Consider the following 25,988-nt stretch of genomic DNA (forward strand, 5'->3'; position numbering starts at 1 on the left):
GCAATGTGTAGCCAGTGGCGACGCGAAAATTTGCCGAAATGCCGAAATGCCGAAAGTACCGGATGGAAAAGCAAAGGTGAGCGTGACTGGATTGCCTAATAGAGGTGGTGCTGATCAGCCACAAGTTCAAAAAGGGCAATATTAATTACTATTCCACGTGGCACTGTGCCTGTGTGGCGCAAAGGCGAGTCTTTTTGAATATTCGCTTCGTTATTGACACCTGTCCATGCTACCAATCAACTTTGGTGCATGACAGCGGTGTGGAAAACCACTTTTGTCCAACTGAAGTTGAACCAGAGCCTTCAACAAATGAGCCAGTTCATGCCTCAAGTGCCCACAAGAATAACTCTGAACATGTAGTGAGAATTATTGCTTGATATAATCATGATGGGGCTTGATGGGGCCTTTTGGGTGCACAGTTGATGGAGAATATACAGGTATACTATTTATTCGCTATCTGACACTATACTATTTATTCGCTATCTGACACTCTGTCCTTATGTAATAAAACTAAGTGAAACTCAGCCGCTGCCTGAGAGGCTATAGAAACGACTGAGGTATTCCTATACTAAACCCCCTACTACTTATAGTCGGAGGTGCTACTCGCTACAGTACAATGACTCCTAGGAGTACAATTGTGCTCCTAGGAGAACAATGGTGACTCCATGGAGAACAATGGCTGCTTTGGCAGAGACCGGGTTTATCCGGTTTTGTCACTCCTACTCGAGTGCAACCATAGTCCCATAGCTTTAGAGAATTTCCAGTGTTTTTCATGAGTGAGGGGTTTAGTGAGAATGTCTGCAACCATATCTCCTGTAGGAACATATCTGATTACTGCCTCTCCCTTTGATACTAAGTCATCTCGGATAAAATGATATTTCTGAATGTGTTTTGTGCGAGCACAGAATTGTGGATCTCGTGTAAAAATGATAGCTGCTTGATTGTCACAGTGCAATGTTGTAGGTCCATTTTGAGCATGTCCAATTTCTTCAAAAAATATCCAAAGCCATGCAAGGTGTTGTCCAGCATTGCTCAATCTAATGTACTCTGACTCCATGGAGGATAAAGCTACCATGCTTTGTCTTTTGCTTGTCTAGGAGATTGCTCCTCGGATGGTGATGAAAACAAACCCTGATGTTGATCAAGATGTGTCTGGGTCTCCAGACCAATCTGCATCTGAATATCCATAGAAATCCATGTCCATAGAGACATCTGTGCCATCATATTGTAGTTCTATGTCCCTGGTTGCTTTCAGATATTGGAGGACACATTTTGCAGCTTCCCAGTGATGGCTCCTTGGAGCTGAGCTATGTCTGCTTAGTATTCCAACAACATAGGCAATGTCTGGGCGGGTTCCGAGCATGGCATACATGAGGGAGCCTACAATTGAGAGTTATGACACTTGGCACCCTTCAATATGCATCTTGTGTTGCACAATATCTTCCCCTGGAGCATTTGCAAGGAGTTTTGATCCATGGGCCATTGGTGTCCATACTGGTTTGCAGTTCTTTATTCCAGTACAGGATTGTGTCAATGCATTGGTGTTGCAATAGGGATATTGTTTTGTGTGAACAATTACGTTGGATTTCTATTCTGAGGATGTATTTCTCCAAGGTCCCACATTTTTAATACGGATTCGAGTTTGGCTTTTGTGATATCTATGAATTTTTGGGATGAAGCTCCTATGAGGAGGTCATCTACATAGACAACAACAAAGCATATTTGTTTGTTGTCCCAGAATACATAGAGACATGTTTCTGCATTTAGTCTTGTAAAACCGAGCTCCTGGAGCTTGTGATCAAAAGTTTTGTTCCATGTACGACCAGCTTGTTTTAACCCGTAGATGGATTTCTTCAATCTCCAGCAGTATCCAGGTTGGATAGAAACACCCCCTGGAGGAAGCATGTACAGTTCTTCTTCAAGTTCTCCATTGAGATAAGCTGTGGATACGTCCATTTGATCAAGTTCTAGGTCGTACTTTGCTGCCAGGGCTAGAATAATTTGGATTGACTCTAAGTTTGCAACCGGAACAAAAACCTCCTGGTAATCAATCCCCTCCCTTTGAGTAAAACCTCGTGCAACAATCTGGAGTTTGTATCTCTCAATGTTTCCGTTTTGATCAAACTTGATCCGGAACACAGGTTTTGATGTGATGGATTTTACTCCCTTCGGAAGTGGAACAGTGTCATATACTGCATTAGTATTGAGACTTAGGAGTTCCTCCTCCAAGGCAGACTTCCATAATTCTCCATCCAGACGTGATAAGGCTTCCTTTAGTGTCCTTGGAAGGTCTGTGTTAGATGGACCAGTACTTGCTATTCCAGCAAAGAATGTCTCCTCTGTATCAGATGTTTCTTCATGAACCTCAGGAGTGTTAGGTTTCTCCATGGAGTTGTCATGCTGCTCTTTTTGAGACTGTTCCTCATCTAGAGTCCTTTGATAATCTCGGTTTTTGTCTGCAGGATGGGTCTGGCGACTGCTTCTGCGTACTCCTAGGACTTCAGCAGGCATGACTGCTCTTTTAGGAACTTGTGCAGGTACTCCAGGGAGTAGATGTATTTGTGTATTTATTGCCCCACTCACTCCTAAAGGTGTTGAATCACTCCTCGGAGGCATTGGATGACTCCTTGGAGGTGTTGTATGCCTTCCAGAAGCTGATCCAATGGACAGGCTGTCTAGCTGTATCCGGACTTTTTCCACATCAGCTGGCTGTATGTTGAGGGGCTGTTCTCCCACTGACTGTAACTCTACTCTGGCTTTCCGTTCTAAAGATGGCCAGTGTTCAGGTCTTGGTTGTAGAGACTGTTGTGGAGGGTGTCTTAGCTGATCAGGTGCTCCCACTGCTCTCGGAACATCTTCATGCTAATATGGTTCCATTGCTTGTGGAACATCTCCTTGGAGATGTGGTTCCATTTGCAATTCATTTGGATCTCGGATCCGAGGGTCAGGATCATCCTCCTCCAATGTTTTTTGGTCTGGATAGTGAGCATTCTCTGGAATGAGTCCCTCCCACTGATCTGTGCTAGTGTCTGTGTTCCAGGGAGCAGTGTCATCCTTTTGTACCTTTCCGGATTCATTGAATATGACATGCCAACTGGAAAACACAGTCCGTTTTTCAGTGTCTAGGAGTTTGTAGGCTTGCTTTCCATGTGTGTAGCCAATCATTATGGCTTTGCGCTCCTTGGAGTAAAACTTCCCTTGCTTTTTGTTTTTTGGAATCAAGGCATATGCTTGGCATCCGAAAGGGTGAAACAAAGTTGGATCAACTCTCCTTTTAAACAGTATTTCATATGGGGTCTTTCCATGGAGTCCTGATGCTGGGCTGCGTGCTGTGATATATGCAGCTGTTTGCATGGTATCTACCCAAAATGACTTTGGGAGCTTGGAATCATGGAGCATAGTATTACGGTCACACAATTTTTGGACCTTTCCTTCATTTTCATTCTCCGCTTTAACCTTTTACTATAGTTCACACTCCGTGCCACGTGGCACTTCCCCTTTTGTTCAAACTCCTCTTTTTTGCGCCGTGTTGCCTTCTTCTTATTTTAGACACAACTCTCTCACACAGTGGAGTTGGTCATGCGGGCTAGGCCCTGACATCATCAAGCCACTAACTTTATCAACTGTATAGTATATAAGTACAAACACTCTGTATTAATATATATACCCCAATAGATACAGAAGACTCCTTAGCGAGTCCTCCTGTTGTATACCAACAAACTCTCTGCAGCTTAAGGGGTAACCACTCCCTCAACATCTTCTTTATAGTGTGTTTTTGTGTGTGCCAGAGTAACTAACTCTTGGTTGTTACACATAGTGGTTGCTAATGTAGCCAATATCTGATTCATGCATTCTGCAATGCCATTTTGTTCTGGAGTATCTGCAGCTGTAGTTTCTTGGATGACACCATCTCCTTGGAGTTGATTTTTGAATGCATTGCCAGTATATTTTCCTCCCCCATCGCTCCAGAAGAATTCTGTGTATAGTGGAGTGGAGTTTTCTTCTCCAAAATGAGTCTGGAAGAATGTTTGGACATCTTCTTTCCATTGCTTGTATCGTTCCAGTGCTTCACTTTTATGTTTTAGGAAATATATCCATGGAAATTTAGAGAAATCATCTACAATGATAATCCAGTACAAAACCCTCCCTGGAAGTTGGTTTGATTGGTCCTCCAACATCTGCGTGCACAATTTGTATGGGGCGCTTGGCTCAATTTCCTCCAGTGGACTTGAAAGGTAATTTCTTCATCTTTCCTAAAGCACAAGGTTCACAAAACTCCAGGGTTCCGGTAAGGATGTCTATGTCCTGGAGCTGTCTTTTTGTAACCATTTGTTGCAAGCAGTTTATTCCAATGTGTCCCATTCTCCTGTGCAATAAATTTACATCTACTGCTGCAAAAGCTGACTCCGGGTTGATTTCAGGTTTTGCTTGGATGTGATAAAGTCCTTGCTTGTATAAGGCAGTGAGGATAAGTTCCTCTTTTTTCCAAACTTCACAAGCATTTGACCCTGCTGGAAAAAGTGTTGATAACCCCGTTTTGGACAATTTGTGGACAGAGACGAGTGCTAAAGTGAAGTTTGGCACAAGTAAAACATTTGACAGTGCAATATTGTAGTCCTTTTTGCCAACAGTTGCTTGTAGGATTACTGTTCCAATGCCAATGGCATTTACAGAGGATTCATCCCCAAAACTGATTGTCCTTGGAGGATGCAGAACATGGTACGTTCCTGGCTCAAGCCAGGAGCAGTGAGGGACCATGTGGGATGTTGCTCCAGAGTCAATAATAATTGTTGTTTTGGTCTTATCGGGTTCTGACACAAGGTAAGCTTGAATGTGTTTAGCAAGGGGCTTGGAAATATGTACACGTTCCAATGCAATATGACTCTGTTCCTCCTCAGAGTCAGATCCAGATGATTGCTCCGCCGTATTTGCCTTTTCCTTCTCTTTTCCTTTATCCTTGTGTCTTTCCTTTCCCTTCTTCCTTTGACCTTTTTCAGCTGACTGAAGTGTTTGACACTCCAAGGTGTTGTGTGATTTGGCTTTGTGGAAGTTACACCATTTCTCCTCGGATTTGAGTGCTGATTCAGAACCTCCAGGGGCCTTCCCTGACTGTCGTGCAACTTCTGCAGTGATCCAGATCTCAACTGCATCAAAGGTAAGTTTATTTTCTTCAATTGTGTTGATTACTGATGACTGAAATATTTGCCATTTAGGAGTGCATGGGAGAGATTTGAGAAGAGTGAAGGCCATGAGTTTGGTATCAACTCCTAGTTTCATTCCGGAGAGGTGTGACTCAATTGTCCGGATTTTTGCAATGTGGTCCTGGATAGGTGATGTCCCATCCCAGGACAATTTGGTGAGTTGCTGGAATGAATAGAAGGCTGAGGCAATGTTGGATGTTTGATGGAGTGAAACAAGTTTATCAAACAACTCCTTGGAGCTGGTGAGGTCTCCAGTCCTCATTAGGAGGGCATCAGAGATGTGGTCCTGGATGATTCCATGTGCCTTCTCATCCTTAAGTATCCAGGTGATTTCAGGATCCTCCAAGGAGGTAGGTTTTCCTGGTGAGGGCTTAAGCTCCTCTCCAGTAACAACTTGGAGAACTTTTTCCCAACGTAGTTTTGAGATGATCCGGAGTTTCCATATCTGAAAATTGTTGGGTCCACTGAGGACTGGACATGCGGATGTATCATGTGCTGTGTTCATGGTTTTGAGGTTGCTGTTTCAAATAAGAATTATTTCCTGCGTAGCTTTTGCACACCAGGGCTCATAACCTAATAAAACTAAGTGAAACAGCCGCTGCCCGAGAGGCTATAGAAACGACTGAGGTATTCCTATACTAAATCCCCTACTACTTATAGTCAGAGGTGCTACTTGCTACAGTATAATGACTCCTAGGAGTACAATTGTGGTGGCTATGCTCCATGGAGAACAATGGCTGCTGGCAGAGACCGGGTTTATCCGGTTTTGTCATTATGGACTAAACAACAAGCTTCTTATCCACGGAGGCCCCAAGGATCAGAACATGTACTATCCAAATAATTTGTAAAACATTTCGTAGGACTCACTAGCATTGATTTTTAGATGAGCGCTGATTCAGAGATACAAACCGAGGCTGTGAAAAGAGTCTTCCCGCTAAGATGATGTGTTTTCAAATGCCAAACTGCCAATAAGGCTTAATATATACCGTGACGGCATGATTGAAATTCTGAGTGAATGTACTTTGGCATCATCACAACTACTTCAAATGGTTCAATTCTATTGAAGTTCACATCTTCACGCTCGAGGCCTAGGACTCCATCAGAAGAACTTAGATCAAGAGACAATAGTATGCGATTCTGATGTCCGAATCATTCTCATGCTTACATGTCAGAGAAACACAGGATTCCCCATACATATTGGAGGATTTAGTTTGGCTCCAGTCACGGTATAGCATTGGCGTTCTCAGCATCTGATGATGATGATGATAATGGAGCAGATTTCAATTGGACATGTGAATATGTTGTCTGATCCTCTGTGAGTGTTGGTGATCATTCACGAATAGCTTGTCCGTAGAGTTTGTAAGGCACTCCCACTGAGCATCAAAGGATTTAAACAAAATCCCCTTCTTCACCTTGCTTAGACTATACAAACCCGCAACTTTCGTGCCATTTGCTAGAGCCATGTATTTTCATCAGACTTTCTTATCAATTGTCGCTCTTGCTCTTGTATCTCGGGCTCTTTCTATCCCTAGCAGAGCTACTTCAGGTATACAAACATTTACCCCATTTTTATAGAGCAGAGGCACTCATCATGTTGTGTTTCAGGCACAAGTGACATTGTCATTGACACTGTCGAATATTTGAATCATCAGCGGACTATTGAGTCCACAAGTGCCAATGAACTCGACACACTTTCCTCGTACCGACAGACTATTGAGTCTACAGGTGCTGATGAACTCGACACACTCTCTTCATACCGTCGAACGCCGTCCAACAAAGTCGTGTTCGAAGAGACTGATATCCTGGATTTTTGATGGGACAGTTAATATTTGGTGAGCCAGAGATCAAACCTTTACAATAAGTCAGTGAGCTTGACTGACCCACCTCATAGTATCATTCTTGCAACGAAAATGGAGTTTACGTGTCAAATCTAAGTTCTTTGTATGCGTTCTGTATATTAGCTATAAGTTTATGTTATAAAATAGCTTTCCCTATGACATTGCATCCGGAAATGTAGGTGTAACTTGAACCTAGTAGAAAGCCAGCTCGGTCAAATTGGTGTCTACACAAATGTAGCGGTGGCTAGGTGCACAATAAACATGCCTTGATTTTTGAAGGGTATGCTTTCAAAAACCCTGGAAAGCAACAACTTGAAATTGTAAATGTGATCATAATGTATATACAAATTCGCCACTGCGAGTAAAGTACATGGATATACATCAACAAGAATTATCACCAGACCACAAGAAAACGATTCCAGCGATGTGGTGTGCCCAGGTAAGTATCCTACAATATGCGTATGTGGGCCACTGCGACTTGATAAACGAAACTTGATCAAAGCAATGCGAAACGAAGCGAGCTAATAAGCCTCCAATCAGCCCCAAAAATAAACGTTAACAATAATAAACAAAGCAATCCGCCTGCAAAACGAGGGAATAGGAATATGACTTGAAAGTTCAGTTCAATAATATATCAGACAATCCGCCATGGCCGAAACCACTCAGGACTCGTTTAACTGAGATCCAGAACTTTGAGAAGTAGAGCCTTGAGTGCGCATCTTTTCTGATATCCTTCGAGCCAAAGCGGGAGGAACCAGGTCGAGCTGCACTGGCATATCGGGAGGATGCCCCTAGAAATAAGGGAAGATTGGCGAAACTGGTTCTACAGCTTGAACAATGGACTTACATGAGCAAGATGATACCGTAGGCCACTCAACTGCTTATATCGGTTATGACAGGTGGGGTGGGGACACTTATAGAGCTTCTTCTGAGCCTCGCTCGACTCAGTTGAAGTCGATGCCTCCACTGCGGGAGGAATGCCCTCTTTCTCGTCGCTATACGATGTCTGAGCAAAAGTAGAAGAAATTGCCCTCTGAAAGTGAGCCTTGGATCTGTGGAGACCTCGTTAGATCAACCTAACAACATTAACACAACGTAGAACCTACATTTGAAGGTGATATTGCAGACCATTGATACTCTGCCGGAAAGCAAAAAGGTTACAAAAAGGAATGATACATATCAAGGCCTATTCACCTTCCAAAATTTGCCACAACCTTCCAAACCACACCTGAAGGGCCTGTCGCCACCCGCCTCATCCATATGAATCGATTTGTAGTGATCAGAAAGGTCGCGAGATGTCCGATAACAAGCTAAGCTTGCGACAGAATCTACAGACCAACACTTCAGATGACCACACGCATAAGGCTTGATTGAAGGACTGCGACCATAATGATGTTAGTATTCAGGCTGATTTATATGATAATAATTAAATTTACTCTGAAGTAGCTGGCAAGTCCGACGAAAGACGTAAAGGTGCTTGGGTGTCGGGGCGTTTCCTCGGGCACGCGTTACGTGGCCTCGCCCGAGAAGTAGATCGATAGTATGAACCCTTAACACATTCGGTTGTCGGTGGGGGGGAATCAAGAGCGGCAGCAGGTGCTGGAGCAGATGAGCTTGCAGGTGTGTACACGGCAGGATAATTCGCTGTTGTCTGGTTCAGTGGATACGACACGTCGTAACCATTGTTGGTGGAATAGACATCAGTAGATGTCGCATACGAATTGCTGTATTCGACATGGTCTTCCTGACCGTATGCACCCGAGGGGTCATGGCAACCACGCTGACTCTCGTCGGCATAGGCTGCATCTCGAGTAACAGATTGATGAGCATCATAGTCAACTGGCAACGAGACAGAGGAGCAATGACGATCAAAGGGTAGTCCTTGCTGTGCAGTATGCTGTTCCGACTTCGCATATACAAGATGATCTCCTTCAGAGCTGTAAATTGAACGGGCCATAGTTGGATCGTGATCGAAAGAGCTGTCATCGTCCTTCTGATAACCGGCAGAAGAAATCTGGGGATATTGTTCATACTGCACATGATGACCATCATGGCGATACGTCGATGTATCGGCTTCATTACAGCAATGCGAGGCATGATTTACCGACGACACCAAAAATTCCGACGGAGCAGTGAAACCCACTTGGTTGGAATGCCGCGCGGCATCGTGTGAGTAATCATTGTTCAGAGCTTGCTGGTCCGAGACGGTTGTAATGATACGATTGCTGGAGGGTGTTATAGAGTGGTAATCGGGGCGTTCACCGTACAAATGGGTGTCTTGGATTCGTTCCCCCGTCACAGCATGCATGTATCGAACATCTTCCTGGATGCCCAACTGTCGGCTATGATCGAAAATCATATGCGTGGTGTGAGACTGCGGCATCACACTACTGCCACAACATAGATTTGGTGATTCCCGGTATCTGTTCGAAAAATTGTCCGGATAATTGAATATGTGTTGTTGATTATCCTCCCGAATATAGGTGACCGCCTGACCGATAGTGGCTGAGGAACTCGAATGCCCCGTTGCTCGACTGTCTGGCTGCTCATATGAGTATTGAAGGTTATGGCCTTGTGTGTAAGCATCGTCGTCGCGGATGACATTGTGATGCGGCGTGACCGATAGAGCAGTCATCGAAGGTTGAGGCTGATAGTTGCCGTGTGCCTGATGGCGCGATACCGATGATAAAGAATCGATGGCGCCAGGGGTACATTGCACACGACGGGTATCGTCCAACCACGGTGCAGATAGCGCAGAACTCAAAGATGACGATGAGTACCGGAGCGAAGGGGGAACATGTGTTAACATATGTTGATCGTAGTCGTTGAACCGAACACGAGGGGCATCATATCCTGTATCCTCATTGGGTGCATTTGCGATGTATCCCGCATGATACTGAGATAAATGATCGTTATGATAAATGCTCTGATCGTCTGATGGCGTCGGCCACGTGTAAGACTGAGAATAATCCGTTGTCAAACGGTTTTCTGAGCCCATGTCAGCCTGAGGATGGCGCAAAGCGAACGACTGCTCATGCAACGTAGCATTGGACCTTTTACGCTCCAGAAGCCTCCATCTAAAAAGGTTAGACGCGGTGAGTTGGGAAGGAGCGAATAAATACACCTGGCGGAGTACCTATTACGGCAAGCCAAGCCGCTTCGTTGTAGCTCGTGCCCAACCTGGCCCCATTTTCCGCCTAGTCTCGAGTATACTTCGAGAAGCTTGCTGTCCTCTTCAACGGTCCACTCGTCTCTCTTCAAAGTTGGATCCAAGGCTTCACGATAGCGCTTTGAGCATGCATCATCGGTGCGCCCGGGTATGTGGCGAGCAATGATAGCCCACTTGGTTGAGTGTATTCTATACAGTTCGACGAGAGCGTGATCTTCCTCAGGCGTCCAGGCAGATTTCTTGACGTTGGGAGAAAGAGAGTGAAGCCAGCGCTAGAAAAATCTAATTAGAGACAAAATATAGGACAAAACTAATCAGAAATCACCTTTCTGCAGGCTTTATTTGAACGACCAGGAACATAGGCTGCGACCGCTTTCCAGTTGTCGATTTCGCCGTGTATGGCGATGGCCTGAGCAAGTAGCTCGTCTTCTTTCGTTGTCCAAGGACGTCCAATACTGCGCTCTGACATGAAGGGAAAGGCAGCTTTTGCGGAGAGAGCTGTCGAGGAGTTAAGTCGAGTCTGAGACAACAAACAAGAGCAATTGAAAGAGTGGCACGTCGCGAATCGTGTCGGGCGTTTGCGTTCGGGTTTAGCGCTTAGCGCCCGGTGCGTCTCGCGCAACCATCATTGTGTTCTACAGGACCATCTTGAATTGCTGGTTGTAACTTGAAATCAGATAAACTTGTTGGTGACATGTCAGACCTCTGCTGTCAATTCGTAAATATAGTGGATATATATCGTGGTCGCATTCGCACCGCCCATACTAGTCGGATATCACCGCTGGTGTTTCAACTCTGGTCCGTCAACTGCTTCCTGCTTTCAGGTAATGTAGCATCTACTTTTGAAAGCAATGATCACTCCCAATTTCACACTCTATACTATAGCAGCCGCAACTCGCCTATCGTGGAAATGCCAGAAGGAACCTTACCATTCAATTACCGTGGCGAGACATACCGTACCTGGTACAAGGTCGTCGGAGATCTCTCAAACACATCCAGAACACCCCTCGTCGCCCTCCACGGAGGACCTGGCTTATCGCACGACTCCATTCTCCCTCTAAGTGATCTCGCCTCACACCCAAGTCTTATTCCCGTCATATTCTATGATCAAATCGGTAATGCCCGCTCTACGCACTTGGATGATAAACCAGAGTCGTTCTGGACCATTGATTTCTTCATCGATGAGCTACTCAGTGTCTTGAATCACTTTGGCATTCAAGACTCTTTCGATCTCTACGGACACTCGTGGGGCGGTATGCTTGCCGCTGAATTCATCATTCGCCGACAACCTACAGGCCTTGAGCGTGTTATCATAGCAGATACTCCTGCATCTCAGAAGCTTCAGCATCAAGCACTTATGCGATGTATGCAGTCCACACCTGAAGAAGTCCAGTCGGTGCTTAAGAAACAGGGAGGTAAAATTGACACATCTAACGAAGAATACAACGAAGCTGCTGCATACTTCCGCAAGCAGTTTGGTACACGCTATGCCGATCCTATGCCGGAGGCACTTGCATACTCTCCGAAGCATGAAGACCATCCAACTGTGCTTAATGCAATGTCCGTCGTAGCACCTACTGCCTTTTTGGACGTGGAATAACTTTCTGTGATAGGCGTAAAGGCGAAATCAATGGCGACTGGGATATTACGGAAAAACTACACCTCATAAGAGTTCCGACGCTTCTACTCAATGGCAAATACGACTTCATAGGGGATGAATCTTGTTTCGCTTTTTCCCGTAACATCAACAAGGTCAAATGGGTCCAGTTTGCCAAATCCAGTCATGTTCCGCATTGGGAGGAGCGGGAGAGGTATATGGAAGTCGTCAAATCGTTTTTGCTGAATGAGTTGTACACGTAGCTGAACCGGGTGAATGTAGTGCAACCACCTCACACGGTTTTCACCCATGTACTTATTTGTTGTACTTTCAAATGGTATAAGCTATTATTCCTCGTGTATGTTGTGTATTATCAATAAGCCATATCACTGCATTATGACCTCAAACTCTTAACCCGGAATATGCCTCATTTCAGAATCTACGCCACCAGGAGAGTGTGCAAGTCTTCAGGTTCTCAGAACTCAAAACTCGGACTCGACTGTAACCCTGGTGAATTTGCAACAACCCCACGAATACACATGGTACATGAACATACATAGCGTGATCACTGACGGACAGGATGCCCGCCTAAGATCTTATTCACAGTAGTAGTTCGTAGTGGAGTGTCCGCAAACAAAGCTCGGACAAGTTTTACTAGTTCGTCGACCTCAAAGTCCACCAACGCCCCTTCCTCGAATAGATATGTAATGTCAGCCATAGACGCCTCCTAAAGTAAAAGAAGAAAAACCAGTATGTCAGTTCGGCCCAAGATCACAAAATAGTAGGAAACTTACCAGCAACTCAGAAAGATACGAAAACTTCAACCACGACGAGACATACGAGACAACGAACGATGACTGTAAAACCATGAGAATCGACGAGTGAATTAGATTTTACAGTAGACATAAACTGACCAGACTGGTATCCTCAACGAAAAGCCCTTCCAAAGAATTCAAGATCTTACACAATTCGCTAAGCCTGTGCGACTCTACTTCGGGGATATCAGGAAGAGCGAGTATATCATCCAAAATATTCGACAAAGCGGATTCCACAGCATAACCAAGGGCCATATAAAACTTGCTTTTAGCTAGAACGGGCTGATAATTCATTTAATTCAAATTTCGTCAACAGATGGCTAGAATGGACATACCTTCCAACGGTGTGCTGTCCCACGTATCTCACGAAGGACTTGCGTAATGGCACCCTCACATTCGTCAAACCTATCCTGATCCGCAGTCTCCGTGAAACCTTCTGCTTTCGACAAGATCACTTCGATAGAACGCTTGCATTGGTCCTGAAATACACAGGTAAGTCAGGATATATGTCAAGATACTAAGATACCTACAATGCTGTCATGAAACCAACTATCAGATAGGAGTTTCATAGTGTCTCTGCACTCCACCAATTCTTCCTTAACGGTAAGGAGACCTCGTTCATACGTTGCTATTCTAGCGATCTCCTCGCTCAGGTAGAAACAATCATTAGAAAACAACATTGACTGTTCCGATTGAGCCAGCCGAGGGGAAAATGTGACAGTATATAAGGCCCGGAACAGATTCAACACTTGAATGGCGGACTGGAGAATAAGGGTACCAGGCAACGAAGTAGACGTTGGAGAGTAAGAGAATATCCCTGAGGAAATGAGCTCTTTGCCCTCTTGCAGAGCATTTTCGACAATCCGGATGATGCTTCTAGTACGACTTGAGACAAGATACACCTCTTTGATGGCTGATCGCGATCCCGATCGAGTGTGTCGAGAATCTACCGCTTGTCGCACTTCTAAGCCCGATGCCGCCGAACTGCTATGGCTGTTCATTGCTGCAAAATTATCAGGGCGTGTAACAGTTTCTGTGGGTACCGACGTTATTGAAGGAGCGGCGGGTGGACGTGCGGGTACAGATATTTCACTGGGTGCATCAGACCAAGGATCATCCCAGACAGTCTCTTCTGCATTCTCGTCGTCAACCAAAGGTTCCTCGTCATCATTCCAACCCCAGGCATCTCCAGGATCTACGTCATCAGTGGATTGCACCTTGGTCGACTGTGGTGGGGGCACATTAGATCCATCAGTAGACTCGGGCTCAACTCCTATCACGTCGTCTTCAAAACTCCATCCACTTTCGTCTTGTATTGATGAAGCGTTGCCTGTAGATTTTTTATCATCGTCGAGGTTCCACGCGTCGCCACCCTCGGTATCACTAGTAGCGGGTATCTGGGAGATTTCATCGTTTACTTCTTGAGCAGATATCGTTTCAGCATGAAACGTCGACGATGTTTCATCGATTTCAACAATGATAGTACGGGCAGCCTCCAAAATACTGAGTCGTCGCTGCCTCTCATAATGTCCGCTAACGCCATCTACCCAAGACTTGATGTCTCTATTGTTGCTGGCACCACCTAGCACACCGACGATGTGATCTTCTTCGAACCTCACGGCTTTCTTGGTAAGATTCAAAAATGGAGGAAGAAGATGCAAAGAGGATGGCAAAGATGGTTCCAGTAAATGGGTTAATATGGCACTCCCCATGGGTTTGCATAGGGACTTCGGGAAGCTTTCCTTCTGAGAGATTGGTAAAGAAGGTAGCAAGTATTGCTTCAAAAAGTCAAGGACAGCTGCAAGGTTATCCAGACGCGTCAATAGGTTTTCAGTATTTGGTGGAGAAGGAACATGGGAAAGCTTGTGGAAGGATGTCCCCGTAAACTCAATTTCCGTCTTTACTGTCACTGATGTAGGCTGACTGAGTGTGTAATCAATGTAATGTGCAAGTACGTCGCGTCGCAATGTTGTGAGATGAGATATGGCGGAGTTCGCTGACAATGATGCAAAGACATCAGAGAGGCTATAAGATATGTTCGATTGAGGCGCTATATGTGAAAAATCTGATGAGAAAATTTCGAATTGCGTTACTTAAAAAGTGATCCCACCATGTATCGAAGGGCGGATGACAAACTCGGAAGGGGATATGGCCACACTTTTGGAAAACGTTCCACTCAAAAGTTCTTGTGTGCGATTGCTCAACACATCAAGGCTGGTCTTCCAAGGCAGGACTTGAGGAATACACGTTATACACTAAGAAGCGAGGACAAACCTTTATCACTTGGAATATTTTGGCCTTGTCTAAGGGTGATGGTGCGGTGTCCAAAAGGTGTTGTAAGGCTTCGCAGGATTTAGCAGCACGAGGTAGATTCCCTTCATCAACCAAAGACTGTAGTGACAGTAATTCCGTTCTGCAGTCAGAGAGGTGCAACAGCGAGCGGTAAAGGGTATCTGCATTCAGGGACTCTTGTGCCAAGGTTTGGTGTGCGGTCAAATTCCGAATAAGGACAGGAATTATCCCAGACTGAATGAATAAGAAATTGAGACGTTTTGCTTAATGGCATGCTAAAGGATATACCTCGGGGTCCGAAACTGACTTGTCCAAGCTGTCAATATTCTCAGACAGTGACTGCAACCCCACCTGTATTTCTTTCGCAGAGGTTAGCTGCTGCTCAAATTCAACAGCGTCTCCGTGAATGCGGTCGTGAAGTTGTTTCTAGATACACGCATTATCAGGCTTCCACGTCCACTGAGAGTACGGAGCGGAGTAGAGGTTACCTCGTTCAAGCGTATGGCTTCATCCAATTCGACACGCCAAGATACAACGATGGACGCATTTAAGGATTCGTAAGTAGCTCCATCCAGCTTAGCCAATATTTTAGAGATTACATCCTCTTGTCGAGGCAAGTTTGTTGGGATAGGAAGAGCCATGTCATTCACACCTGCTTTCAACGTGGACTCAGACGACCAAGGTAGTCAAACCCTAACCTGGATTTAGCACTAAAGTCAATAATGCGTGCACGTGACTAATAGGGCAGTTGCAACATCCATAGTCATAGATTAATCTAATTGACGACCCTCGAAACAAGAGTGGGATGATACTTGTCTCCTTCAACAGACCTTCCGTGGTATAATAACTACAACAATATGGGAAATTTCAAGCTTGTCGGTCCCAGACTTTCATTCAAACATACTGAACGAAAATCAGATCGGGAAACTCATAGTGAATCACCTTGCCGACAATTCCACTGCATTTTTGAATGCACCCAACATGGCAGAGAGCTGTATCTTCTCACTGGCACCGGCAGATAATCTGTGTCTATAGTGAAGCAGGTTAAGCGGACGGAATTTTGCCTAATGAGCGTAGAAGCGTACTCCGTAGTAGCAAGATAATCGAGTAGGTAAATCCGGGCTTGAGGCTTGAATTCAATGGTCTCAATGTATTCATACGCGCCAGAGATCAGATCTTGCAATGCAAGTCCACGTTCCGTTTTCATCGTGGAAATCACTGCATATACTACATCAGTGCGGTTCAACTCATTCACTAAATGTTCACGCACTTTGATATGACGTTGTAAACTCATCGGAGAGCATAGAGTTAACTATGTTCTCGATATCAGATGGATGTGGGTTCCCAGTACAGTTGTATATTTCTGTTTCCCCCACGGAATCGTAAGCGGCATGACAAGCTTGCAAAACGTTGAGAGCCCTGCGCATGTCCCCTTTAGAGAGCTTGAGCAACGCTTTCTTGCCATCTTCAGTCAATTTTACGCTGACGAAGGACTTAGAAACATCCTCGGGAACAGGAAGAAACGGGGCTTACTGTTCAGCCTCTATTACCGTTCCTATACGTTTTTCCACCTCTACTATTGGTAAAGGGGAAAAACGGAAGCGAGTACATCGACTTTGTATTGCGGGTGCAATCTTGTTCACATAATTGCAGATAATGCAAAACCGAACATTTTTAGTATATTGTTCTATCACGCGGCGCAAAGCAGCTTGTGCTTGTTGTGTCATCATGTCGGCTTCATCTAAGATAATAAGTTTGAAGCCTCTTGCAAACAAGGTACGTGTTTCTGCGAATTGCTTAATCTGTTCGCGAACCACGTCTATACCTCGATCATCAGAAGCATTGAGCTATGGAAAACATAATAATTACAACTTAAATCTAAAATGGTATAATATGTAAGTACGCACCTCGAGAATTTGTTTGCGATACTCTGGTCCATAAATTCGGCGTGCGACGGCGAGGATGGTAGATGTTTTTCCAGTACCTGGCGGTCCATAAAACAAGAGGTGTGGTAGTCGATTCTTATCTATGAACTTCTCAACTATGAGAGACATGATTTAGATAAACTCCAGCCAAAACAGAATTGCATGGTACTTGTGGTAGTTATATCCTTGTGGGAGACCACATCGTCTAAAGTCACTGGACGATACTTCTCAACCCTAGGAAACAAATCATTTAAGTGCTCTGAGCAGGTACAATGATGCATAAAAACTCACCATGGAAGCATTTCATCATCTAAGGGTTGACCGACAGCTCTTCCCTTCCCCTTCTCGATAGGTGAGAAAGCAGCAATATCCACGTCCATTGACCGGGTTTCGTCTTCGCTATCCATAGTTGTTGTATTTATATTTCGATCTTTCGGAACAAGAATATGGCCAAATTCTAACCAAGCAGTGCGTAAAAGATCTGAAGCCCTCACTGAACCATTAACTTTGTACAGACGCGTCGCGACGCGCACAAGATGTGTAATCGTCCTTTGTAATAATATCTCACGCACGGACCATCAACAGAAAGTACGCTTACACAATCCATGCTTGATCTCTCTCTTCAAAACGAACACCGGCTCTTGCTTTTGTCAACGACTCCACCGTTAAAATCGTTGGACAGACGAAAGCGTCCGTCTCAAGATGCAGATTTTCGTAAAGACGTAGGCAGGCTCTCACTTGCGGCTTAAATGAGTTACTAATGTTCTTGTCGCAATCAGCCTCACGGGTAAAACTATCACCTTAGAGGTAGAATCCTCCGACACCATCGACAATGTCAAGGCCAAGATTCAGGACAAGGAAGGGTAATCATATCTAGCATTTTACTCATGAGCCTTTTTGACATTGGTTGTTAGTATCCCCCCTGACCAGCAGCGCTTGATCTTCGCCGGCAAGCAGCTCGAAGATGGACGCACTCTAAGCGACTACAACATCCAAAAGGAGTCTACTCTTCACTTGGTCCTCCGCCTTCGTGGTGGTGCTAAGAAGCGTAAGAAGAAGACCTACAACGTTAGTTTTTTTTGTTCTATTATTGCAAGCGCAGTGTTCTGATTAGTTTGTTTGGAAATTCTCAGACTCCCAAAAAAATCAAGCATAAACGCAAGAAGGTCAAGATGGCTATCTTGAAATACTACAAGGTAGACTCGGACGGAAAGATTAAACGTCTTCGTCGTGAGTGCCCTTCCGCAGAGTGTGGTGCGGGTATCTTCGTAAGTAGCTTGCTGCGTGTCACCAGTCCCTGTTTTGAATGTAGTGTTTATAGATGGCTTTCCACAACGATCGTCAATACTGTGGCAAGTGTGGCTTGACTTACACTTTCCAGCCAGGAAGCAAGCCCCCTGTAGTTTAAAATGTTCTTGTGCTCGAGGTTCATTGCATGTGTCCTGTGTAGCCATCAATATATATTCATGAAACATGTCCGTTAACGTTTTACGAAAAGAAAGAAATCGAATGCAATTTATATATTTGTTATAATCGTAAATACGATAAGAGAATGCTTGATGATAGGTGGATAGGTGTAATATAAGTAAGTTATGTCTAGATCATGGTAGATGTAATTGGATGTCTAATTCTTTGGTCTAATTCTAAAAATCTACGCCTAACTTGAAATCTATTAGTCTAGTGGTCTATCCAGCATCCATAAATATTTGAAAATGTGAGTCGAAGATGTCCAGCTCTCGAAAGAAGCCTCGTCACTTGACCATGCGTGGATGTCATGGATCCATGTGCTCATGCTACTGCGCATGAAGATTTGCTTGCACTTGTTGCCACTGCTCCGCATCACCACTTTCTTGACCAGGATATACCATAGTCAAGGAAGGGAAAAGATTATTGAGATACCCTGAAAGTTGGATAACATCAGGAGGAGAATGGGAACCAATGGTTAAACGGCGCAGCGGATGCGGGTTGAGGAGCCGGGAAGGTGTAACGTCCAGAGATACCTCAGAAGAAGCATCTAGGCTCAAGGTAAGTCGCTCTAACTTTCTGCAACGTGCAGCGAACGTCGCTAAACACGATAAGGTCAATCGTGGGTGCCACGTTACTCCAGTAGAGTAAAGAACGGTCGAATCACCGAGTTGAAGTCGTCTAAGATTGGGCCACCACCTAGACATTTCTTCAACATCAGAATCTGTTAGATCGGGTGGAACCAAGGTATCTAGGGTGAAACAATGAAGATCCAATTGGGCTAAAGGACGTAGATCTTGAATCGTATAGTGGTTACTGGATTTGAAGGAGGATGTGTGGGTATCGTCATCATCATCTATATCTATATCATGTTCTATCGTGAGTTGCTCTAGGCTTTGCAGCGCATTGGCGGATAATCGGCTAAAAACGGCACTCCATGACGAGGGAAGTCCGGCTGCTTGTCCCACTTCGATATGGAAGGCGCGCAACGTGTTGGGCGGCAGATTTTGTATTAAGAGTTCAACGACAGGTGCATGTCCACGTATGGAGAGCTTCTCAAGGGAAGGGAAGAAATCATTCCCCCTACCGCGCCAGATAGAGATCGATTCAGCCAATTTCTCATTAGTGAAGTGACCAGCATGTAGGTTCAGTTCCGCGAGGATGGGGAGAGATGATATCGCCATGAGCGCTTCCACAGTCATCGAGCTGGATGTATGAAGCGAAAGGATGCGCAATGTAGTCAAGAACGAAATGGAGGGGATGAGGCACGGTGCAGCAAAGCCTCGCACAGAAAGCCTTTCAAGACTCGAATTTTTCGAAATCTCGTGGATTAGCTTGCATGCGAGCGTGCCTACATCACCTGAGTCTTGTCTGGATGCCTTGGACTTGAATCCTAGATCAAGTTGTAAGTTACGCAGGTGACGAGACACACTTAGGCGCGTCTGAATTTCGCCCCACCCGGACATCGAAATGCGAGCAGACGTCAGATTTGGGAGAAGATGAATGTCATCTTCAGTTTGAAGAATCAGCCTTGACGAAGGGCTGGTGGTGTTGATCCTCTGCCGGTGCGTGATCGATTTGACCCGCTTGGCATATGAATGGAAGATGACCATATCTGAAGATTCAGACGCAACCTCCGCGGAAGGCGCCTAATCATTCGCACTGAGAAGGGGGACATACACCAGACCATTAAAGACCTACGATTTCATGACTGACATGTATCACTGTCGCTAGAGACAACAGAGGCGCTACAGATGGCAAAACCTTCCACAGTCGATCCAGAGCAGGATCTTTCCATGTCTTACAACATCTTGCAAGGTAAGTCAATGTCACTTTCCCACCTTTACCATCCTCAGAGCATATGTCGAAGATTTCCTGTAGTATCTCGTCAATGAAGAGTGCCCGATGCATGGTACAGAATCTAGGACCAGACTATACTGCCTCTGTTTGATTAGAAAATATACAAGGCTAAAGATTCTGAAAACGATTACCTGCGCAGAGCAACTTGACCGAGTTCAATCTCTAATAAAAATTGGAGCTATCTGGTGGTAACGGGCAAGCACTTATTTATGTGCCACTGATTAAAGAGGTACTTAAAATTTCTGAAACTCGACTTTTGATTGGCTGTAGGTGTTATTACGTGATGTAACAACCTTACGGCAAGGTGAGTACCGCAGAAGTCGGAATTAAAAGTGATGCTACCCAGCATTTACAAGGTGCAGCATGATCAGAGAACAAAAAGCACTCAAAGTCACATAGTCCAGGTATAAGACCATTGATATTAGGCAGAAGTGAAACTACTATGCTCATGCCCCGCAGATGACCATAATCTACCTACCAAGCCAACGTGTCTTGATTATAAATATTAATCAGTAGACCACTCGCGATGCCAAGGCAGGGCATACAGAGATTTCGAATCAAGTAGAGTTCGCTGCATAATATCATGCACTAGATTAGTTTTTCCGGCACTATACCATGATGCCCCAGTGATGGTCGGTTAGTGCCATAGACAAAATCCAACGCGAAGGCGTTTAAGAAAGACCGCAGAAAATGCTCCATCCCACGATTTGATAAAACGTCATTAACACGCTGTCAACGATTAAATTGACCTACAAACAATGTAACGGTCAGTTACAGGCTAACCGATGACGTGGCCTGCATGTGCATAATCGTGTCAATGGCTATGACATACGAAGTGCAGGATTCTAGGAGCAGGAGCCAATGTTGTAGATAGCTATGTGTCTTCTGTAGCATCGCCTGTGACGACCGTTTGAACCCGTTCATAAACCTCTCTTTTGCGGAGGGAGGCTTGAAATTCTTCTTCCCTTTTCTTCATTTTCTCTTTTCTGCGTTCGTCATCGCGTAGCACACCTTTGTACATATTCTGTCGCATATGTCCAGGTCATGATAAACCATGACTGTGACAACAGCTCACCTCACGCTCCTGATTCTGCTGGAAGTGAACACCCCATATGATGAGAGAGGATATGAAAAAGGAAGCACATAAAGTTGCCTTCGCTGTGCGGGACATTCTTCGGAGACTAGGTTTAGGGAGCTACACCTACACTGTTTGTGTGTTACGGATGGATGGTGGAATACAACACTGGCAAGCCTAATAATCTACTAACAGCCGCACAGACCCAAAACATTAGCAAACAAGGCTCTTGCTACTGTTTGCCACCATCCCGCATCGTCGCCATTGTCATAAACATTGACTAGTTTTTTTCATCCAGCCTTTGGGAATTCATGTTAAATTCAAATGACTTCACTGAATGTATGGGGTCTTCTTGACAATTCTTGTTCTGCACTGACCAAAGCCCGTTTCTCAGGAATTCGAATCTACCTTAAAGGAGGTTGTTCAGGCAAAACGATTGTCAGCCTCCAAAATGACGAAATTGACAGAGATTGCGGTGAAATCTATTGAAGTGCGTCAATGCCAGTTTCTCATCGCGTCTATATTCACTGACAGTTGTATTGTTTTTGTTCACCGATTTTAGCAAGATACAAAGCTTGTGGCTATTCTTTATCGCACTCATAAGTCTTTGCCAACGACAGCCAAGGTTTCCAGTCTCTATGCTTTTGATGCATTGGCTCGCGCTGCCAGGAATCAAGTCACAAAGCATGGTATCGTCGGTGACATTAACTCAGAAAAGGGCAACGCTGCAACATTTTTACTGAAGATTGAAGGCGTTCTGGATGGCCTGTTCAATGATCTAATATCCACTCGGAACCAAGAAATTAAGGTTAGTTACTTGTTACTGACATCTGTCACATTATAGCTATTATTTTGTCGTTCATATGCATCTAATCTTCGCGGGTGTCTTTCCAAGCGGTTGTCGCAAATTTATGCATAGTATCTATCTCAGGGCTTCCCTTATTCTATCAGCCTGCAATGTCACCAAATTTGGGGCATCGCTATAATGCGTTGTGCTATAGGGTCGTCTTTCGTGTTTATGGGTATGAATGTCCCCTGACATTCACCAGATATCAGCCACCAGCGCGTCCAGTCACATGATTATAGCAGGGGCTTTATTTTCTGATACTATTTGGAGAACGAGCCCTAACAAACTTTTTTCTTTATCACATCTCTGATCTCTAACAGGAAAAGGCCAAAAAGGTTCTTGACATATGGATCAAATCGAATACATTTCCTTCCGCGGTTCTAACACGTCTAAGGGAATTGCTGAAGGACACAGAAAAAGGTGCTTATCATTCAAATATATGTTCGCTAAGTATTCCCTCTGCTTGTACAAATCTAGCTATTTTTGCTGGCGTCTCAGCCCTGAGAATGAAAAATATGAACTGAATCACAATCTGGTTTGCTTTTTATGTCAGAGGCCGATTTGAAACCAGTGAATACCGATCCACGACTTGGAGTCGCTAGTCAAGGGCCTCCAACTGCGACAATTACGACCCCTCCTACGCAACCATCTGCTACACAAGGGACAACTCCCCCCATCGCGGATCCTCTGCAATCGACGCTTTTAGCCTTGCTAAATCAAGCTGCTCAAGGTCCACAACAAGCAACCAATGGGTGAGTTTATGAATGCTATGTTCCTCGAATTTGGATGCTGATGCTACTGCATTTCCTCGAGCCAAACACTACCAAACACAGCGCCATTCCCTGCAACGCCGCCACAGCTTGACCCATCCCAATTGGCACTGCTACAACAATTAGCTCAGACAGCCAAGCTAGGAAACACAGCTCTTACGCAACCAACGTTTCCACAGCAGATACCACCGGTGCCTATACCTGGTAACCAGCATCAACCCTTTTCTGTCACAGGCATACCAGGGGGCTCTTCGCAACCTCACCTTCGGCCTCCTGGTACTTATCAGGAGGAGCGTTATGATTCTAACCATAGGGAGCCCAGGTACAGCAGATTTGGACCATCAGATCGTGGCCGTCATCTGAGAGACAGAGATGGGCCCTACGAGGAGCGCGGCAACTCTCGTGGTTTCCGTGGTGGTCATCGTGGTCGAGGTCGAGGCAGATGGGATGATCGTGATCGCGATCGCTACGGTGGGAGGGAAAAAGAATGGAATTCCGATTCCCCTACTCGACTTAGACGAAGTCGCTCGAGGAGTCCTCCTCCCAGGTATGGAGTTAGGCGAGACCCACGGCCATACAGCCCACCTCACAGACCGTCGATTGCATCAACAAAAGATTCATCGCGTATTGTAGAGTCTAGCTCCTCAGGAGATCTTGAAGGCGAAAAAGACGAGTTTGGGCGTGATATCAGACCATCATCGCCCATGACCACCGATTCTGTATCTGCCAGCGACAGTCGAACACAGCCACAGGCAGCTCCCTCTGTAGAACCTGAACCTGCTCCTGCGCTCTCCGATTATCATATACCTGTAACAAAGCAGTTGCCCATGGTAGCTGCCAATACATCTGCTCAGAACTCTGAATCTCTTACCTCGAGTTCAGTTACGTCGCAGCAAGGACTAGACAAGTTTGATATCGCAACATTTGATTTCACTGCGTCCTCATCGTGGGAAGCGCTAGGAAAAATGTGGCAGGTTACTTACGGCTACCCGCCTTCACAAGAACAACTGATGCAGTTCGTCCTGTCGGGTGGCACAGTGACTGGTGAGCCACCAACTAGTGAGTTAGGAGGGGAGCAGAGTGGGGAACGGTCAGAACCAGATTGGCTTGAATCCAAGGAAGAAAGGGGCTACAGCGACACATGGGGAAGTGGTACAGGGCAAGGTAACGGACATGCGCGAGGGCGCGGTGGTAGTTTCGAACACGGCAACTACCGAGATAGTCATGAGCAGTGGGGATACATGAATTCAGCGTACGGACAGCACACTGATGCTGTGATCCTTGGTGAAGGTGGTGGCCAAGAAAGTAGTGACGGCGCGATGGAAGGACAGGTATATGCTGATGCGGCCGGACAACAAACTGATGCACAAGAACAGCTTTCAAACGCTACACGACCACAAACCGGAGGAACAGGGGGGCGAATGCAGCGAGTGGGTGACAAATGGATGTTTGTCCGGGAGGCTGCGTCTGGAGTAGTATAATCGTCAGTTTAGTTTCGTCTGGTTACTGCATTTATTTCATTCGCATTGCATCCTAGTCATATGATCAAAAATATCAATCATTTCTTGCTGCTGGTCTTATATGCAGTTATAATTATGCGTTGCCAATATGGTCTTACGAAATGTATTAACTTTAGGAAAAATCCGTCAGAAACCGGCAGAGTGGTTGGCATTAGGACTTACTTCTCAGTGGTTTACCTTGTTTGCACGATGAAGCTTATGCTCTTGTAACATCAGCTACATAAGGGACAATCAGCTATAAGCTACATAGTGGAGGCAAAAGCGGAGTAAAAATCAAGAGAAGGGGCAGGTAATAATTGACTGCATCGCTTGTTGGAGGATATGGAAACAACAATAGGTAGTCGGCCACGACAATCTTCAAGTTAGTTCAGGGGCTTGCACTGACTTCAATACTCGAGCAAACATGATGAGTTAGCCGGACTGTAGCACTGAGTAAGAACTACTTTGTCAACGGTCTCATCCAAAGAAGTAAATTAAGTATATCGTTGACTATGCTACCTGTCCAAGAGTAGTTAGCTTGAAATATAAGGAGCTTGAAATATAAGGAGTCGGAGAGTGCACTGACACAATAGAGATTTAGGATATTCTAGAGAAACTTGAACGGTGCGCACTTGCAGCGTCGTGTTCGCCATTTCGAATTCTTGATAACTTACCAGTAACTTGATAGGGCAGTGAAGTAGACCGTGACCGATGCGACTAAAAACAGTGATTATTCATGAATCAGCGAGATGACGATCTGTTTGCGAGACCAAACGAGAACACTCATACTTGCTGACGATAATCAGTTTGTCTTTACACTTTTATAAAGCAGAAAGGCGTGATTATGTCGTTTTCCGCTGACGTTGGCGATGCTGAAAGGAAAGATCAAGGATGGTCAGGAAGAGACTCGGAAGGTCGGCTACCATTTATTCATTGATTAGTAAGGTCACATAATGCCGTTACTATCACACGTGACAGACGCGTCCGTGACTCATAGGATCGCGTTATCGTGACGAGTGACTAGAAGTACTCAACGAGTCCTTTGCTGTGTCCACACACACTTCTCACTCATTCCTCATCATGGCCAAAGGCAAAACGCAAGAAAAAGGCCAGAAGCCCATCACTAAATTCTTTTCTGGAGGAAAAGCCGTCGACAATGACGATTCCTCATCGGATATTGACATGCCTGCAGCTCAGTCATCGAGAACAGACGGAAAAATCGAAGCCTCTGACTTACCCCCAATTCACGACATACCAGCAATGTTCTCCGATCTCGTGAGCCATATTCCTCAAATAAAAGGAGTGGTGGAGCGCGTCAAGGGACGTAAATTACGCGTCGCGACCATGTGTTCTGGAACAGAGTCACCTTTGCTGGCTCTCGACCTCATCTGTCGCTCATTATCAGAACAGCACGACATCTCGCTCGATATCGAGCACGTATTCTCGTGCGAAATTGAGCCCTTTAAACAAGCATATATCGAGCGGAACTTTCAACCACCTTTATTGTTTCGCGACGTTTGTGAGCTGGGAGAAGATGAGGCGTATGCGTGTACTTGCTCTCCACTAATTATGAGCTAATACCTTTCATCACCTTCTTTAGAACGACGGCATATGGCGCGCTGGCCCCTGTGCCCGG

General features: G+C 45.2%; 10 protein-coding genes across 10 annotated transcripts; 4 read left to right on the plus strand and 6 right to left on the minus strand.

Annotated features, from left to right (window-relative positions):
- Positions 1–3,844: 3,844 nt before the first annotated feature.
- Positions 3,845–4,069, minus strand: SERLADRAFT_395627 (uncharacterized protein; the record flags this gene model as incomplete). Its single annotated transcript, XM_007320904.1, has 1 exon — positions 3,845–4,069. A coding segment is annotated over one exon (225 nt), but the record flags the coding sequence as incomplete, so codon positions are not given.
- A 2,141-nt stretch (positions 4,070–6,210) lies between these two features.
- SERLADRAFT_473229 (uncharacterized protein) lies at positions 6,211–7,244 on the plus strand (the record flags this gene model as incomplete). Its single annotated transcript, XM_007320905.1, has 6 exons — positions 6,211–6,328; positions 6,384–6,427; positions 6,479–6,516; positions 6,623–6,747; positions 6,807–7,003; positions 7,086–7,244. 6 exons carry the CDS (start codon positions 6,217–6,219, stop codon positions 7,179–7,181), a joined length of 612 nt encoding a protein of 203 aa, XP_007320967.1.
- A 94-nt stretch (positions 7,245–7,338) lies between these two features.
- On the minus strand, positions 7,339–10,682 carry SERLADRAFT_416895 (uncharacterized protein; the record flags this gene model as incomplete). Its single annotated transcript, XM_007320906.1, has 7 exons — positions 7,339–7,830; positions 7,887–8,091; positions 8,146–8,177; positions 8,234–8,417; positions 8,476–10,116; positions 10,176–10,480; positions 10,534–10,682. The coding sequence occupies 7 exons, from the start codon at positions 10,675–10,677 to the stop codon at positions 7,702–7,704; spliced, it is 2,640 nt and encodes an 879-aa protein (XP_007320968.1).
- Positions 10,683–10,923: 241 nt separating this feature from the next.
- On the plus strand, positions 10,924–11,769 carry SERLADRAFT_357263 (uncharacterized protein; the record flags this gene model as incomplete). Its single annotated transcript, XM_007320907.1, has 2 exons — positions 10,924–11,031; positions 11,094–11,769. A coding segment is annotated over one exon (651 nt), but the record flags the coding sequence as incomplete, so codon positions are not given.
- A 601-nt stretch (positions 11,770–12,370) lies between these two features.
- SERLADRAFT_350499 (uncharacterized protein) lies at positions 12,371–15,553 on the minus strand (the record flags this gene model as incomplete). The annotated part of the gene is made up of 9 exons (XM_007320908.1): positions 12,371–12,532; positions 12,600–12,662; positions 12,720–12,902; positions 12,995–13,099; positions 13,151–14,670; positions 14,731–14,755; positions 14,895–15,146; positions 15,201–15,338; positions 15,401–15,553. The coding sequence occupies 9 exons, from the start codon at positions 15,551–15,553 to the stop codon at positions 12,371–12,373; spliced, it is 2,601 nt and encodes an 866-aa protein (XP_007320970.1).
- A 41-nt stretch (positions 15,554–15,594) lies between these two features.
- On the minus strand, positions 15,595–17,350 carry SERLADRAFT_357265 (uncharacterized protein; the record flags this gene model as incomplete). The annotated part of the gene is made up of 7 exons (XM_007320909.1): positions 15,595–15,941; positions 15,998–16,130; positions 16,183–16,394; positions 16,446–16,759; positions 16,820–16,953; positions 17,007–17,071; positions 17,129–17,350. The coding sequence occupies 7 exons, from the start codon at positions 17,242–17,244 to the stop codon at positions 15,851–15,853; spliced, it is 1,065 nt and encodes a 354-aa protein (XP_007320971.1).
- Positions 17,351–19,658: 2,308 nt separating this feature from the next.
- Positions 19,659–20,366, minus strand: SERLADRAFT_473238 (uncharacterized protein; the record flags this gene model as incomplete). Its single annotated transcript, XM_007320910.1, has 3 exons — positions 19,659–19,950; positions 20,003–20,233; positions 20,293–20,366. Coding segments are annotated over 2 exons (501 nt in total), but the record flags the coding sequence as incomplete, so codon positions are not given.
- A 625-nt stretch (positions 20,367–20,991) lies between these two features.
- On the minus strand, positions 20,992–21,393 carry SERLADRAFT_451286 (uncharacterized protein; the record flags this gene model as incomplete). The annotated part of the gene is made up of 2 exons (XM_007320911.1): positions 20,992–21,185; positions 21,237–21,393. The coding sequence occupies 2 exons, from the start codon at positions 21,330–21,332 to the stop codon at positions 21,036–21,038; spliced, it is 246 nt and encodes an 81-aa protein (XP_007320973.1).
- Positions 21,394–21,502: 109 nt separating this feature from the next.
- On the plus strand, positions 21,503–22,491 carry SERLADRAFT_473240 (uncharacterized protein; the record flags this gene model as incomplete). Its single annotated transcript, XM_007320912.1, has 4 exons — positions 21,503–21,575; positions 21,631–21,726; positions 21,799–22,044; positions 22,404–22,491. Coding segments are annotated over 4 exons (444 nt in total), but the record flags the coding sequence as incomplete, so codon positions are not given.
- A 324-nt stretch (positions 22,492–22,815) lies between these two features.
- Positions 22,816–24,527, plus strand: SERLADRAFT_473242 (uncharacterized protein; the record flags this gene model as incomplete). The annotated part of the gene is made up of 3 exons (XM_007320913.1): positions 22,816–22,835; positions 22,897–24,336; positions 24,391–24,527. The coding sequence occupies one exon, from the start codon at positions 23,558–23,560 to the stop codon at positions 24,332–24,334; it is 777 nt and encodes a 258-aa protein (XP_007320975.1).
- Positions 24,528–25,988: the final 1,461 nt, after the last annotated feature.

The sequence above is a fragment of the Serpula lacrymans genome, assembly GCF_000218685.1.
Source record: "Serpula lacrymans var. lacrymans S7.9 unplaced genomic scaffold SERLAscaffold_10, whole genome shotgun sequence".
NCBI lineage: Eukaryota > Fungi > Basidiomycota > Agaricomycetes > Boletales > Serpulaceae > Serpula > Serpula lacrymans.